Below are 18359 nucleotides of genomic sequence, written 5' to 3' on the forward strand. Positions count from 1 at the left end.
ATAGAAAAAAATCTTCTTCCCTTTTTTTCTTAACTAATTGATCACGAAGCTTCCCAATCAATAGTCTAAGAAAAACTTAGTCATTGCCCACCCCACCCTCCCCAAACCAGGAAAGAAGGTATGATTTCTAAAATAAGTTTTTTTTTGGGGGGGGGGGGCTAGCTCTTCCTGCAGCGAAGTCTGCATACCTTCTGAGACATAGGTATGAGTTCAGAAGTTCTAAAAAGGAAGATTTCCTTTCTCCCCCCCTTCCTCTAAAAAGGGTGGGTGCAGCAGAGAATGAGAAAGAGCACTTGAAATTACTTGGGTTGTTAACAATAGTACAATTTGGACTTGTTGCATTTTCTGAACAGTAGCCAGCACCATTACAAACTGTCCAATAGCATGTGACATTTTTGCTCTCAACACAAGAAGGGCAGTTAGTGTGTACTTCACAGCTTTCTGATGCAGGAGCAAGGCAACGGTCATGGCATGCTTCATTGGGGCTGGAGAGTGATATTCCTTATGGCTTTGGGAGTCGAATTCGTCATCAGCATCAGGGTTGGCAGCACTGACAAGGAGCCTCTGAAGTTGGCCATAGGTTCAGGGGTTTGGGTCGTGCTTAGCACGCATAGCACAGCCAGGCAGGCAGCAGTGGCCAAAAGGAGCAGCCAGCAGGTCCCCTACATCCTGTTCATGGTGCTGGTGCTCAGGTGGTGGACTGCTGCTGAGGAAGAAGCTCCATCCCCTTACTGCGCCACTTCGGAGACTTCACTTCTCAACTCAACAGCAGCCCCAAGCAAAGAATCCATGCTAATTTTTGCCCCTAATTGACACAATATATCTCTTCCCCATAATGTCATAGGGAGTTCTTCAACTATGAAAGGAGTAACCATCCCTGCTTTATCTTCTTTTCTCCATTTCAAGGGTTGACAAGAAATTTCTGTTTCCTGTCGACCCCCAATGGCCAGTTTTGTATGGGGAATACAGTCTGATCTGCCCCAGTGTCAATCAAGCCGAGGAAAGCAATTCTTCCTACCTGTTTAACACAAAGAGGTTTTTCTGAAGAAATCATAGTTATAAACATAATTCAATGTGGTTTCTCGGTTGTGGGCCCTTTATCAGCTCCTTATCCTTCCTATTTATACCAGATCTTGAAAAAACACATAACTGAGCTATGCATTGGTTCTCATTTATGTAGCTATCGTCATCATCATTAGCATTCACTATTACAACAGAGAAAATTTACCCACTCACATGCTTTACTAAAGGTATAATGTGAGTATACTCTGGATTTGGTGGAGCCAAAATAATGGCAAACCTCCTTATCCATTAATCATAAAGGGTGACTGGATATTTCAGTAGAAGCATGGGGAGGCACCCTAAATTTCCCAGCACTTTTGACCATCAATAGTTTGATATGGGTAGGCTTGCTGCCAAAGCTGCATACTGGTTTTTTTCATTTCATCTCCTGCTGGTCTTGAACTGTCATACCCCATGATTATTTGTGATGGAACCCTGGGAGAGGGCCCCTTTTTCTGTTTAAATTTCCTTGTCTACATTCTTATGCCCAGTGTCCTGCCTTTTTATACTTTGGGCATGAAGTTTTAGGATTATGTGCCCTGACCTTTCTGGGTTTAACTCCTTGGGCACTCCAACAATCTTTCTTTAAATGTATAGGCTTTCTACAAACAAAGCAAGTCTGTTTCTCTTTATATCCTGCGTGCATATTAGCAAAGGCCTCTGCCATTAATTCTGTATGACACACCTGTAACCCTACTCTGTCACATCTTTTAATCATTTCCTCAATGGTGGCATTCTTTCTCAAGTCAATCATTGCTTTCTGACATTAGCCCATCCTAATTGTTTTCTTAATACATCTATTCCTACTACAAATCCTAAAGTTCTTCCTACTACCTCCTGTAACCGGGCAAAGAAATCTACAAAATCTACAAAAGCATCATCATTTTTTTATGTGATAGGTGCAAATGGTTCTTTCTTTTCATTTTGTATTGGAATACGTCCCCAAGCATTCCTTACACAGGTAGCAATTCTTTCATATGTCTCTAACCCATAATATAGTTGGTCTCCGTTGTTGAAAAATTGACCTGTGCCACTTAATTGTTCATAATATGTGGTAGCATGGGGACCTTGTGCATGCCTCAAAGTCATCTGTCTACATTGTTCTATAAACTCCATCATCCAAAAGACAGATTGTCTGGATGACAAACATGCCCTATCTGTTTATGCCTTCCCCTGAAGTTTCCTGGATTAAAAGGATGTGGCTCTTCAATAACAGGATATGACTGAAACTCAGTTCCTAAATCCACCAAACTTTTTCCCTGATTTCTTGTCCTTTCTTAGGTTTTTTTTTTTTTGCAAGGCAAATGGGGTTAAGTGGCTTGCCCAAGGCCACACAGCTAGGTAATTATTATGTGTCTGAGGGCAGATTGGAACTCAGGCACTCCTGACTCCAGGGCCGGTGCTCTATCCATTGCGCCACCTTGCCAGCCCAATTTCTTGTCCTTTCAATGGCCTTTTGTAATGCTAAAGTTTCTTCACTAGGTGCTGTAGGGCTGATCCTAGGCTTTTCTTTATAATATTTATTTCTTCTCCCTCAGGCCATAGATGTGAATACATTTTCTCTTTACCTTCACTTTCCTCCACACCTCCTTATACCAACTTCCTTAATATCAGCCCCATGGTAAACTTGTTACCTCACCGAAAACTTTTGCTCTGGGATGTCGCCTAGAATTTTTCCGTTTGTATCTGCTGGTCCTTATCACAGACTCCAATTAGATAGCTCTGAAATCAACTTTTTTCCTTGTCTTCATGCCCCACTTTGGGCCATTTGTTAGGTTCCTGCTGGCTAGCTTATCCTTACCCAGATGAATGTTGAAGAATCAGGAGACAAGGATGGAAAGTTTTCTGGTAAGTTCTCCATTTATTTACCAGAATACAAGTGCTTAAATATCCTCCCCAGTCCCTGGTCCACTCCTACTCCCGCGGCACTCTCCAATCAACCAGTAAAACAATGCTCCAGTGCTGATCTGTACCTCAAGCCAATACTCTCCATACAACAGTCCCTTACACTTGTATAAACTGTATAGTGGTGAAAAGATTTAACAGAAGACTTTGGAATATGGGAAAAGGGCAAAATATTAGGAGTCTCCTTCTCCCTCACCTTTAAGCATTTCAGTTAGCTTTTAAAATGCATTAGAAGGAACAATGAGAAAGAAAATAAGAGAAACTGCCATAGGTAACCCATCAAGACCAGAACTATACAAAAAGACTGGAATAATTCTGAAGAAATTTGGAGCAGAGACTAGACTAGAGAAAAAACAAACAAAAAAAAAAAAAACAAAATAGGACTGCACCAATGCCAAAGTATCACAGCATTAAAACAATCAAACAGGTCAATGCCAAGCTCCCAAGAAGCCCTCCTGGAATCACTCCAAGAGCCCAAGTAGTGGAGCAAGCTAGGGTTCCACCCAGGACACTCTAAATTTACCTAGCACCAAGGGAGCCTAAACCACAGCAAGAGACAGAGTAGCAGCACCTGAAACCAAATTATCTCACAGCAAAGACAGCTCCAATTTCATGTTTTAAACTATGAAAAAAAAAAAGACAGAAGGTGCCAATGAAAAAACAAGTTAAGCCACTAGACATCTGAGTCAAATCCCAAAAATTCATAAAGAAAGATTTCTTAGTCATCATATCCATGATCAACCAGGATCTGCCCACAGCATCCAAAAGTAGTCAAAGAAGCAAAATCTGAGTTAGTCGAAATCTAGGAACTAAGGCAACAGGAGAGTGAACAAAAGAAAACTCCAAATACAATAAAGAAATTCTTTGCACTAAGAGAAACCCAAATAAAACCCCCAAAAGAACAGAGTAAATCCCCAATGGCAAATCCACAATGGCAAAAGTATCTGGATAAAAAGAAACGAGGTACACAAATGTAAGGATAAGACAAATGAAGGATAGGAAAGAAAGGATGACCAAGGGGAATTAAAGTTTGGAATAAAGAGTAGAAAACCTTGCATGAGATTTAAACTGGCTGAAAATTAGAATGAACAAAAGAGAGAAACAGTATTTCTGTGAACAGCAAAAATATTAAAAGAAAATCTAAAGATTAAAAATAATTGGACCATCAAAAATAGACTGTCAAAAACAAATCACCTAAAAAAAAAGAGGAGAGATAAATGGAGAATCCTTAGACTACGTGAAAACCACGACCAAGACTCATCAATATCATATTTCAAGAAATCGAAATGAAAACTGTCCAGACCTATTAGAATCAAGAGGCAAAACAATAATTTTGGGGAATTTTCCCCTAAGTTCTTGGAAAACTCCAAGAACTATCACAACCAAAGCTTAGAGGTAAAGAAGGGAAGAAAGGAGGAAGGAAGGAAGGATAAAGAATAAAAAAATAAAAAAGCCAAAAGAAAAGAGTTCAAGTACCAAACAATCACATTGAAGAAAACAATATTTATCTATAAAGAAAAGGAGAACCTGGAATGTAATATTCCTAAAGGCAAAAGATACAGATTTATAACCAAGAAAAACCTATCAAAACTAGTATAATTTTAAGGGGGAAAATAGATTATAAAGAAAATAGAGACATTCCAAACATTGCTAATAAAAAATGCAAAAGAAAATAAAAATTTTGAAAATCAAATACTAAAGTCAAGTGAAAAAAAACTTGAATGATTTGAATGATGTTGAATAATTAGATTACATTCTAATAAGGAAAGGAAAAAAAATAAGAATCCTAAGAAGTTACTAGGGGTCTAAATTAAAGAGGAGAAATCATGAAGAAGATGGTGAGGCTTGGTGACATAGCACAGCAATTCCTTACTCAAATCCAATTCACATGCCTTTCATTGCATTACCTCCCCGGTTGTCATGGTCTTCTTCAAGAATGAAGGACAAAGGGGTGGCTAGGTGGTGCAGAGGATAAAGCACCGGCCCTGTAGTCAGGCGTACCTGGGTTCAAATCCGGTCTCAGACACTTAATAATTACCTAGCTGTGTGGCCTTGGGCAAGCCACTTAACCCATTGCCTTGACCAAAAAAAAAAAAAAAAAAAAAGAATGAAGGACAAATATCATCAAATCATAGAGTTAAAATTCAAAGTTCAAGAGTTATAGAGTTAAGTAATATAGAAATGTATGTGAAAGTGATTTCATTTGGTTGTGTCAGAGGTAGGAGGTCGTAGAATGGAATAGGTGGACAAGATGAATATATTAGCAACCATCATGAATATATTAGCAACTATAACACATAATATGAGATGAAGGACAGCAGAAAAAGATATCCCATGAACCTCAATTTCATTTGAACTGGACAAAGATTGAAAAAACACACACACAGACACCCACACAAACACACAAAGACTGTGATGTATAAATACATTAAACTCCACAGGCAGGAAAAGATGAAAGAACAGAGGAAGATTTAAAAAAGAGGGCAGCAAGTAATCTATGTCATGGAGGGAGAGATATTAAGTGGGGGGGGGAAGCATGTGAATAATTAGTAGTCAAAAGGAAGAGAAGGGAATTGAAATGGAAATAAATCATTTTAATTACAGATCACTGGCATTAAACAAACTCCTTTTCTTTCTCCCACATTATTTTTAGTATATGGGTGCAGGGGACAGAAAAAAGTACAAGAGCATAGGATAGAAGAAACAAAATTAAGACTCATAATGATGAATATGAATGAGATGAACTCAGCCATAAAATGGAATAAAAAAGCAGAATGGTTTAGAAAACAGAATCCCTGAAATCAGCAGGACCTGAGTTCAAACGTGACCTCAGATATTTATTAGTTGTGTGAATCTGGACAAGTCACTTAAGTATAACAGCCTTTAAAAAGGGGGTGGGGGGGGAAGAGAGCAGAATCCAACAATTATTTTTTTTAATTTTTATTTTACAAGAAAAACACTTGAAACAAAAAAAAATCCACACAATCAAATTATTGACTGATTGGAATAAAATTATATTTCAAAAAATTACCTTTTCAAATTCAAAAAAGGAGGGGTTACAATCACCCTTTCAGTTAAGGTTAACAACAAAAATAATCATGATAAAAAAATAAGCAGAAAAATTATATTATACTTAAAGATACTATAAGTGATGAATCGAAATTAATGATATGTGTACACTGAACACAACTGAATCTAAAAACTTAGAAGTAAACTGAATCTCAGAGAAAAGAGTTACGATGATGGGAGGAACTCAATGAATCGCTTTCAAACCTGGACAAATTTAACAGGTTTTAAACAATAAAGAAGTTAGGGATTTGAAAATAACCTTAGAATTAGAAATGATAGATTTCTAGTGGTTAAATAATTTGAACAGAAAAGAGCTTATACATTTCTCAGTGACACATGGACTGACCATTGTTAGGAATTAAAAACCTCACAAACAAATTCAATAAAGCAATAATCAAAGATCATCTATTACTAACCCCAATGTGATATAAAAACAACAAACTACATCTGATAAGATAACCTTTGAAAGGGGGCAACTAAGTGGTGCAGTGGATAGAGCACCAGCCTTGGAGTCAGGAGTACCTGAGTTAAAATCCGGCCTCAGACACTTAATAATTACCTAGCTGTGTGGCCTTGGGCAAGCAACTTAACCCCATTTGCCTTGAAAAAACCTAAAAAAAAAAAAAAAAAAAGATAGCCTTTGAATAAAAAGATTAAAAATTAAACAGAGACTAAATAATTTAAACTAAAGAATTGACAAGCAACAAAACAAGCATCAAAGAATAATCTAAAATACTATGGAGCTGCAGTCAGGATCTCACAGGATTTAGCAGCAACTACATTAAAAGCTCATAGGGCTTGGAATATAATATACCAGAAGGCAAAAGAGCTTAGAATGCAACCAAGAATCAACTACCCAGCAAAACTGAATGTTCTCTTCCAGGGAAAAAGATGGACTTTCAATGAACCAGGGGAATTTCAAATGTTCCTGTTGGAATGGCCAGAGCTGAACAGAAGGTTTGATCTTCAAATACAGGACTCAGGTGAAGCATAGAGATCGGAGGAGAAGGGGTGGGGGTGTAGGTAGCCTACTTCCTCCTTCCCTACCTCCATGTTTGTATTCTCTTCACCCCATAGACTGCAATTATATGTATGTTATGTAAATACCACTTCCTCCTCCTCTTTCATCCCTAGTGTTCCTTTTTTCCTTTCCTTTCATAAGATCATCAAACTATAATAAAACTGTTCTTAGATCTTATTTACTCTTCTTATGACCTTAGAAGACCTCCAAAAGGGCATTAGATTCTTAAAATGGAAACATTTCACAATCATAGCTCTCCCCAATGCTTTACAGGTAGTGGTGGGAGGGTGAAGGAAGATATTAATAATACTATAGCCCACATCATGATAAATAAAAAGTGTAAAATGTTTTTAGTGGAATACAACTCTAGAGGTGAATCTTTACATCAGAGAACAAAAGTTATTAAGTTTGAATAGAAAATTTCTTTGGGAATTATTTCATGTTTTTAAAAATAAAAAATTTTACTTATATAGACATAGTTTCTTTTCTTGCTTTTTTCCTAAGGAACACCTCAGCTCAGAGATTATATAAAAGGATAATGTTTCACTACATCACATCAGAAACAAATGTGTTATTAGAATATCATTCATTATAAATACAGGATTCAACAGAAAGAATGCATCGGAAACCAGTTTTTAAAATATTATTAACTGAAAAGTTAATGAAAAAGAAGGATAAAGATAGTTAGACCAAAATGCATTATTAAATTTTGATAATGATAGAAAAAATTACAGAAAGGACCTTTCAAAAAAGCTATCCTTTTCTGTGATATTTTATGTTAGTTCTTTTTTGGCAGTAATTGTCTTCATCTTATTATCCCCTATATTATCTAACATGGTATTTTACATAGTGTAAGCTTTATTTAAGTAGATAATATTTGTTGAATTGGGTGTTTCCATTATACTTTCTTAGGATTTTTCTTTTTTGTTTATTTTTTCTTTTGCCAAATGATAGGATAAATAAAGTCTTATTTTTTTGGCTAAGATTTAACACTGATCCTGTGCTCTTGAAGCACAAATTTGGGTAGGTCCTACCATGTAAGAAGTTATTTGACCAAAGGCCTAGTGCTTTATTGTGTTTAAATGTATCTGAGGACCATCCTGGCTAACTTTATAGAATCTTAGTATCAGAAGGTTGATGAGGAAGTGATTATTTAAAAAATACTGAAGAACAATTGAATCATTTAGGAACACAACAGAGGACTTGAATTCTACATTATGGTGGGAAGATCTATATAGATGAGATCACAAATCCTTAAAATATGTTGGAATGAAGAAAATGAGATTTGTGGTGAGTTTGCCACATTTAAACTAGCTGGCACAGACAGAAGATATATCTGAAAAAGCTTTAAGTTAATAAGTATACCAAATTAGCTATGGCTAATCAGAAGAATTTTTAAAAATGGTTCCTTGGAATATAGTATTAAGGTGAAAAGAAATTGCTATGGAAAACCTTTCATGGACTATGTAGAACCTAGTTGGAATAGTCTTTTGGCACATTCTACATCTACATGTCAGTGTTCATATATATATCTATAAGTTCGTTTAATAGAAACTTTTAAAGTGGTAACTTGAGAGACACTGAATCATATTCTTTGCTTAAGGCAAATTTTATTCATAAATACTGTTAGCTTGTCTGTTGAATGCCTACATGTGTCCTTCAGGATATGAATTATATCAATCCTGACCTTAAAGCAGAAGGCAAAAAGAAGGCTAACACGTTTTTCTTAAATTGGCAAATAAAGAAATTGGATAAGTTGGTTAAATCATGCATTTAAGGATAGTAATAAGCAAAAGATTTCATGAGAAATATTGCTTGTTTTGTATTTCAGTGCTCATGATGAGAAAAATTTCACCATGAAGATTAGAATAACTTATATATCAGTATCTGTTGTATAGATTAAGGAGATAGAAATATTCTATGAAGAATCTTTCAAATTACATCAACAGAAACTTCGTGTTCCAAGATTTCAGCTGCATAGATGAACAGAGAAGGCACAAAAATATGTCAGAAAATTTGGTTTAGAAATGACAATAAAAAAGATACTAAAGTCTCATAAAAGACATGCCTATTTATCATGACTATTTTCTTTGAAGGAGGGCAGCTAAGTGGCACAGTTAAAGCACTAGCCTTGGAGTCAGGAGGACTTGACTCTTACTATCTGTGTGACCTTGGGCAAGTCACTTAACCGATTGCCCTGCATCCAGGGTCATTTCCAGTCGTCCTGATTCATATCTGGCCACTGGACCCAGATGACTCTGGAGGAGAAAGTGAGGCTGATGACTTAGCCTCACTCAAAACTAACTTGTGTGCTTATCATGACACTTATCACCTCCCTGATGTCATGGTCTTTGAAAATTAAAGACAAGGTACACCTAGGTGGCATAGTGGTTGGATCATTGGCCTTGGAATCAGGAGTTCAAATCCAGCCCTGGACACTTAATAATTGCCTAGCTGTGTGATCTTGGGCAAGTCATTTAACCCCATTACCTTGCAAAAATACAAAAAAAAGAAAAAGAAAATGAAGGACAAGCATTATAATTATTTACATTTCAAAGCATTTACTCAATTTTGGTCTCTTCATCAGGAGATAATTATTAGATTTTTTCTATTTCTCTTTCTCCTATTGGGTCTTGGTAGTTTTCATTTAAATATTATATATTTCTAAAATATGTTTTATGAATGAGACTTCCATGTAGCTCAATGATTCTTAAATTAATTAGCTATAATTTTTTTTGAAGATCCATTGTTTTTAATAGGCAATAGCTTCTGTTTTCTGATATTTTTTCAGTCTTTCAATTTATTCCAGTTCTTTTGTTTTGTGTCTTGGAATCATTGATTTAATTTTCAAGGAGTCTGTAAGGTTTTATCCCTCTTGTATTAAGTTGTTTATTCTCCTTATTTTTTCCACTAGAGTTTTCATTTCATTTATGTCATCTTTATTTTTTTTTAATCCTTGCTTTATTCTTCCACAAATTTCAAAGTCAAGTGCTTGTTTTCTTTGGCTATTACCTTGTTGAAGATGATGTGGTATTTTTCCTGTGTTTTTGTGTTGAGTCTCTGGCTCCATAAAATTAATCTTTGTTATTTTCTCTTCATTGTTTTCTCTCCAATTTGATGTCTACTCTTTTTTTATTTCCTAGATGTAACATCTAGATCAAAACTTTGAGGCTAGGTTCTATGTACTTCTGGAAGGAACAGCAGGGTCCTCTTTGGAATTGATCTTTATCTGAAGTCTAAATAACAAGTGCTGTGTTCAAGGACCTCTATATCAGCTGGTTAATGTAGTATGATACAAGGCATATAGTTCATTTTCCTCCCAGTTCACAATCAAAATAGCACAGTAGAGGACTTCAGCTAGTCTTTGGTATGGACTCCCATTGCCTTTCCCTTCTCTGGTCCCAAAGGTGGAAGATTTTCATGAACTATACTGATGGCAGGGAATGTTTTTCAGTAACTTTCTGGCTTCTGGCTGTCTATTTTTTGCAGACCTGGGTTGGCAAAATGTACTTACTATAGTTTCTCTTTGGCTTACTTGATCATTTCTCAGTACATTGTTTTTCTTTTTTTAAACCTTGCTGTACTAGTGAGAAAGTTCGGTTGTTCTGCTTCTACTCACTTCAGCACCTTGAAGAGTCCTTAAACCCAATTAGGTCTTATTAGTTTTGAGGTCAATACTCTCAAAGAAATTAAATTTAAATTAAATTAAAAAATTAAATTAAAACAAATTCACATTACCATTATATAGCTCTTATACTAGCAAAAGAAAAATCAATATGCTGAGAAGCCAGTATTAAAGAAGATAAAGGCAAAATTATTCACTGTTGATAGCATTGCATATAGATTTAATATTTCCTGAGACTGATATATCATTATGAACTAAGAATTACTTAGCTGTTCATACCTTTTAGTCAGTTATACTTGTGGGAACATGTATCAAGGAGTCTAAAGTATACAGTTACTTAATGTTTGGAAAATAAAGCAAACATAACAATACAAAGAATAAAAGAATTTAAGATTTGGAAGGACTCTTAAAAGATCAACAAGTCCAATCTTATTACTTCACAGATGAGGAATCTAGATCTGAGAGGTTAAAGGAGTCATTCAAAGTTAAAAAGTTACTAAATGGCAAAGGTAAGAATAACCTGACTCCTTATCCTTTTCCTACTCCACGTTGTATTGCACAAGATATATCATGGTTTTCAACAGTCCCTCAAAATATATGTTCTTATAAATCTCTAAAGTTTAATTTTTCAATTAAAAAAATAAAAAACTCTAAAATAGACTGGGTTGCAAATCTTTATTTAACATTCTATCTACAATAAAAATTACACATACTTGAGGCAGCCGGGTGATGTATTGGATAGAGCACCAGCCCTAGAGTCAGGAGGACCGAGTTCAAATTTGACCTCAGACACTTAATAATTGCCTACCTGTGTGACCTTGGGCAAGTTACCTAATCCCATTGCCTTAAATAAATCAAACTAAAAAAAAAAATTACACACACTTTAAGAACAGTTTATAAAATTGACAACATAAGATACAGAGAATGAATTAAGTTTTCTACTATGGGAACACTGTACGTAGTACATCCTAATAAATGTTTATTTGCACTGTCACACAATCTTCACTCTTCACCTAGTAAATATAACAGCTATAGGAAAATGTGCACCAGCATAAAACTATGACACTAATACACTGAAAGTGTTACTTACGGTAAAAGAAAGGAATGAACTCCACTGTGAGAGAGGCTGGTTTGTATTTTTGTCTGCTCTTTTCCACAGTACTAAGACTCTTTCTGTATTTAAACATAAATTTTAAAAAATATCACATGAAGAACCAGAGGATACACAAACATATACCAAGGGTTTTTTAGATTCTGAACAAATGAATATCTAGAGTAGGATCAATACCAATAGATATTTTACTGCTTTGAATTTGTTTTAATAATTTCAAAGTATCTTTTATTTATAAAAGGAAGCTTCTATTCATTTAAAAAATAAGGCATGTAAGTTTCTTCCCAATTTGATACTGAAAAAGAATTTATTATGAAATTTTGATTCATGAAGAATTAATTCTCACTTAATTCTAACAATTTAACTGAAAAAATTAGAAATCTACATAACAATAATTTATCAAGCTCCTTTGGCCATTTGGCACCCCTCCATGCCTGGTCCAGCATGTTCCTGAATGGGTTCTATTTGCAATCTCAAGAATTAGGCCTAAAGATGATGCCCATGGTCACACATCTTCTTGACCTACAATCCTAGACTCCTGGATTTCAAGAATATAAAACAGACATAAAACCTCTAAAATCAGACATCAGTCTCCCACCTCCCACATTTCTAAAAGTATCCTTAGTAATGGAATATTAAAAGCAGATAAAGAAGAATCTAGAAATATCATTTAGAACAGGAGTATGGAACTCAAATAGATTCTGCAGCAAAATGACCTAGAAAACCTCAAATTAACGTTATCTTCACTGTATTGTACTCTTATTTATTTTGTTAAACATTTCCCAATTACACTTTAATCTGGTTTAGGCTGGAGTTTTTTTGGGAGTCTTGCCCAAGGACTTTGAGTACTTTAAGCCTAATTGGAGAACTGTAGAATAATCCTGTGAAATTCTTGTGAAATACATAATCTGGGACCATGAAATGAATACAGCCTCACAGAAATACAAAATTTCCTTTTGGGTTATTACTTCAAATTTCTGTCAACTAAGGAAAAAAGATCATTTTAAATTAAATTCCTTTTAAGCTACCAGATAACAAAGATAGTGAGAACTAAAATCAATTTAGATGATCTACAAGTATGAAATTGTAGTTAGAATCTCTGAATGAGTATTTCAGTATTATAAATTCATATAAATTAATGACAGCCTATTTACAAATTTAATATCTTAATTACTTCAAAAAAATGTGTGCTACTGAAAGCAATAATGAATATCCTCAACTGATAAGTAGAAAGAAAATGTAATCTGTAAAATGCATTCTAAATCACCTATATATTAGATAGAGCAGATAAGAGAATTCTTTTAATTACAGCACTTAATGTAGCAACACAAATCAAAAAAGTACAGTAAAAAATTTTCATATACATCCTCAGAGTTAATAAAGCAATATCAAAAAATTAATTTGAGTTTCAAATCCATGCTCTAATATTGAGTTCTATGTGATCACAAACAAATTACTTATCCTTTGGGCATGTTTCCCTATATAAAAATGAGGATAACAACATTTGCTCTATCAATGATGCAGATTTTAAGAAAGTCCTTTTGTAAACCTCTATGTGACATAAGTAAATATTTATTAAATTCTTTGAAATCTGGTATTGAATTTATTTAATTTTCTTTTTACCATCACAACAGTACCCACTTTAGTGTTTAATAAACACTATTTTATGGCAATATTAATGACTATTCCAATACTAGACTAGGTAAATAATATCAAGTGCTTGATAAGTTGATAGTGTATTGTAAAGTAATTGACATATAAAAAAGGTCTTATATCTTTTAGGTTCCTCTCAGTTTCCCAAAATCTAACTGAGGGAGAGGGAGGTTACTATACTGTTAACTTTAACTTAACATTATCCTGGATCTGAGATCCGCTGAAGAAACAGGAAAAAGGAAAGAATTCCTAAAATTGTTTAGGATTCTAAAAGAAAAGGCAAAGCAACTACTAATTTGAAACCAGTCTGAACACTAAGTTTCACTTTGGCTTAAGTAATACAATTTTTTCTTTTTAGATTTTTTCTTTTTTTTCTTTTTATTTTTTGCAAGGCAATGGGGTTAAGTGGCTTGCCCAAGGCCACACAGCTAGGTAGTTATTAAGTGTCTGAGGCCAGATTTGAACTCAGGTACTCCTGACTCCAGGGCCAGTGCTCTATCCACTGCGCCACCTAGCCACCCCAAGTAATTCAATTTTGAAAGGCTCAACATATTATCTTATTCCTTTAAGTTAGACTGACACTGTCCTTGTGGCAGACTGCTTAAGCTTAAGTTACTAGGGAAAAAAAAGTAAAGAAGTATCTCTATCCTTCAAGAGATCAAATTCTTATAACCCTACCCAATTAACTTCAAAATCTGATTAAGAAATAAACAAGATGGAAAAGAAACATAATTCTATGAGTTACTCGCATCTAAACCATAAAGGTCTCAGTCCATGCTCTCATTACACTGAACACAACTGTCTTGATTTCTACATTTCATTTACCTCTCCATCTCCAATCATCCTTCATTCAGAGATATAGCAGCATCCTCTCTTTCTATAGTGTATTAATCTACTATTCATGGATTTAACCATAACTGTCCTTGAATTTCAGGTTTTTTCTGTTCCTCCATTTCTACCAACTGTGGTCATCTTACTTCTACCTGTTTTCTTTTCACCTGAGAAAAAATGTTTTCTTTTGTTCCAGTCTCTCAGAATCTCTGTCTCTTGGACTGTTATATTAAACTATCTAACTTTCTATGAGGAAAGCTTCACATAATGATCTATTTAAGAATTCTTAAGCAGGGGCAGCTAGTTGACACTTAGATAGAGTGCCAGTCCTGAAGTCAGGGGGACTCAAGTACAAATATAGCCTCACACTTAATAACATCTTAGCTGTGTGACCCTGGGCAAGTCACTTAACCCCACTGCCTTGCAAAAACAAAGTAAAACAAAAACTCTTAAGTATTCTCTTTGGTTTAATGGTGTTAAAAATGTTCAGGGGAGAGGAAGATATTTGACACTATTAAGAAACCTCTAAAAAAAAACAAACAAAAAAAACCTCTGGCATAAACTGAAGTAGAAAAGTATTATCCTCCAGCTCAGAGAGATAATAACCAACAGAGTGAATTTAAGGAAAAATTGAAGATTAAGGTACATTTTTGTCTCCATTTTAAGAAACTCTATTAAGGCTTCATTGGGAACCATGAAGCAGAATGTGTGCAAGAACTAAGTACCTTGAGCAGCAGACCATGCATGGTCTCGGTAGAAGGATCAGACTAGAAAGGGAAGAAAATGCAAAGAGATGGAAAGCAAATATATAAGGTGAGACATATAACTAATGGAGCTTAACAATAGGAACACTTCTGGGGCAGCTAGGTGGTGCAGTGGATAGAGCACCGGCTTTGAAGTCAGGAGTACTTAGGTTCAAATCTGATCTCAGACACTTAATAATTACCTAGCTGTGTGGCTGGGCAAGCCACTTAACCCCATTGCCTTGCAAAATCTAAAAAACAAAGCAAAACAAAACAATAGTAACACTTCTGTGGTACTTGGGAGTTTATTTTTGATAACTTACTCTAACTAAAAGAGGGATTAAAATATAGTGTTCAGTACTTGGGAGTCAGGAAGATGGGTTAGTCACCCTTGTGACCATGGGGAAGTCATGGACTTTCTTTGAGTCTCAGGTCATTTTCTGAGATGAAGGTGAGAAGTTAATTATAAATTTAATCACCTTAAAATGGTTTCTACCAACCATTTACAAAATACACTGCATCAATAGCTTTCCAGGTATTACTACTATATTCTGAAGTTAAGTAAAATAATATATTAGAATTTTTGATACTATGTGACATACCCTGCAATTCTATGTCTCCAGTTTCGATATGGGTCATACAAACTCTCACAAAAAGCCAGTGCATGTCTTACAAATTCTTCAATAGAAGTCTGATCCGCCACATCTTTCTCTTTTGTTTTGCTTTTTAGCTAAGAAAATATAATTAAATATCAAAACTTTAATTTGATAATCATATATTAATTACATGGGCATAGTTAACAGAACAATAATAGTCACAAAACATTTTCACTTATTAATTCAAATAAGTCTAATTTTCCAATTTAAACAATATGTTTCCATCAAGGCATTTAGGTTCATTTAATATTTATCTAAACTGAGTAGACTGCTAAAAACTGTGAATCTTTCCATAAATAAAATGGCCAAAATCTTTTAAATAAATAAATCCTTTATTAAGGTACATGGTAAATTAATCATTAGTCAAGAATTCTCTGGCAGGTATTAATATGCCAATTTTTTAAAATTGAATTTGGCCCTTTAATTCTAATAAATCACATAAATAATTGCATGTTTTAAATAGTATGCATATACAAAATAATGGAGTTGCATATACTCTTTTAATTATCTTCAAAATAATTAAGCCTCTGAAAATGTTACTCTACATACTATACTATACAGCAAATGCAATTATATTTTTAAAGAAATGTTAATTGACACATACTTGCTGAATGTAGAGTGTTGTCATGGTGATAACATGATTAATGTAGGAACAAGTCCCAATTTCTTCCACATTAGACAGGTTTCTAGAATTATAGAATATACAGAATAAGAATTATAGCAATTTATATGGAAATATAGGAAGAAATACAAACGCTATATATATATTAGACAAAAAGCAATAATCTAATTTTTTTTAAATTTAAGCAACATAAAAAAATGATACATGTGATCAACCACTAATCAAAGTTAAAAATGAGGCTCTGAAAAAAAACTAAATCTCAAAACAGTATTTGCATCTTGTAATGATGATAATCACAGGAAAACTGAGACTTCATGCACTAAAGAGAGGCAACATTGGCTTAGAAACCAAGAGACTGGAATATAATCCTATTGAAAATTATGAATTGATGCAGAGTAAAGGAAACAGAAACCAAGGTAACCATATCTACAGTCAGTTGAACAAATTATAAATGCAATGATAAAATCTTGCATGAGAATATAGGATGAAGCAGTTCATTAACCTTCAGAGATGAGGAACTACAGGAGTAGAAGGTGGCCTACATAGTTAGAATCATTGTCTTTGTTCAACAAATTTTGTTTTTTGTTTTTTGTTTGGTTTTTGCAAGGCAATGGGATTAAGTGACTTCTCTAAGGTCACACAGGTAGATAATTATTAAGTGTCTGAGGCTGGATTTCAACTCAGTTCCTTCTGATTCCAGGACAAGTGTTCCAACCACTGTGCAACCTAGCAACAACTGCTTTTTTTAATTTTTAAAATCTATTTATTTTTGTGTTTTACAATTTTCTCCCTAATCTCACTTCATTCCCCACCCCCCACAGAAGACAGTCTAATAGGTTTTACATTGTTTCCATGCTATACATTGATTCAAATTGAATGAGTTCAGATAAAAATCATATCCTTAAGGAAAAAATAGAGTATGAGAGATAGCAAAATTACATAATTACATAATAGTTGGGGTTTTTTGTTTAAATTAGAATTAATAGTCTCTGATCTTTGTTCAAACTTGTAATGCTTTATCTGGATACAGATGATACGGCAAAGAATTGGAAACAAGTAAATGTCATTCAATTGGGGAATGGCTCAGCAAACTGTGGTATATGTATGTCATGGAACACGCCTGTTCTATTAGAAACCAGGAGGGATGGGAATTCAGGGAACCCTGAAGGAATTTGCATGAACTGATGCTGAGTGAGATGAGCAGAACCAGAAAAACACTGTACACCCTAACAGCAACATGGGGCCAATGATCAACTTTGATGGACTCGCTCATCCCATCAGTGCAACAATCAGGGATAATTTTGGGCTATCTGCAATGGAGAATACCATCTGTATCCAGAGAAAGAACTGTGGAGTTTAAACAAAGACCAAGGATTATTACCTTTAATTTAGGAGAGAAAAAAAAAAAAACACCTTATATCTTATTGTCTGATCTTGCTGTCTCTTATACTTTATGTTTCTTCCTTAAGGATATGATTTCTCTCTCATCACATTCAATTTGGATCAATGTATACAATGGAAATAATGTAAAGACTGGCAAATTGACTTCTGTGGGGGTGGGGGGAGGGAAGTAAGATTAGAGGAAAAAGTGTAAAACAAAATAAATAAAATTTTTATAATTCAAAAAAATAAAGATATGAAGCACTTCACAGATGCTATCTGATTTGATCCTACCAACAACTCTGTGAGGTAGGTGTTTTTATGACCTCTATTTTGTAGATAAGTAAACTGAGGCAGAGATATATTAACTGCCTTGACCAAGGTTACACAATAAAGTATCTAATGGGAGATTAAAATTCAGATCTACCTGACTTCAAGTCCAACACTCTATCCAATGTACTTCAAGCTTGGCCCCAAAAGAGGAAATATGGAAAGACATCTGGCTTTTTTAAAGAGGAGGGAGATCATAGATGCAGAACCCATATACTATCATAATTGTTTGATATATTGGTTAATTGTGCTGATCTATTTTTTCTTCCTTATTGCAAGGGATGGCAATCTAGAAGGAGGTAATTGAGCTTCAGTGCAAAAATACTAATAAAATTTATTTTAAAAAATTAA

General features: G+C 34.5%; 1 protein-coding gene across 6 annotated transcripts in view; it reads right to left on the bottom strand.

Moving 5' to 3' along the window:
• Positions 1-18359, bottom strand: part of NBEAL1 (neurobeachin like 1) — a 209765-nt gene that overhangs the window by 131053 nt on the left and 60353 nt on the right. For 5 of the 6 annotated variants that reach the window (XM_074191603.1, XM_074191606.1, XM_074191605.1 and 2 more), the window contains exons 5-7: positions 16281-16362; positions 15623-15750; positions 11773-11855 (exon numbers count right to left, since the gene is read on the bottom strand). The exons of the other annotated variant lie outside the window; for it this stretch is intronic. In XM_074191603.1, the coding sequence (XP_074047704.1) occupies positions 11773-11855; positions 15623-15750; positions 16281-16362 (293 nt within the window). The remainder of the gene's footprint in view (positions 1-11772; positions 11856-15622; positions 15751-16280; positions 16363-18359) is intronic. 6 annotated transcript variants of the gene reach the window in all.

The sequence above is a fragment of the Macrotis lagotis genome, chromosome 6 (assembly GCF_037893015.1).
Source record: "Macrotis lagotis isolate mMagLag1 chromosome 6, bilby.v1.9.chrom.fasta, whole genome shotgun sequence".
In the NCBI taxonomy this organism is placed as follows: domain Eukaryota; kingdom Metazoa; phylum Chordata; class Mammalia; order Peramelemorphia; family Peramelidae; genus Macrotis; species Macrotis lagotis.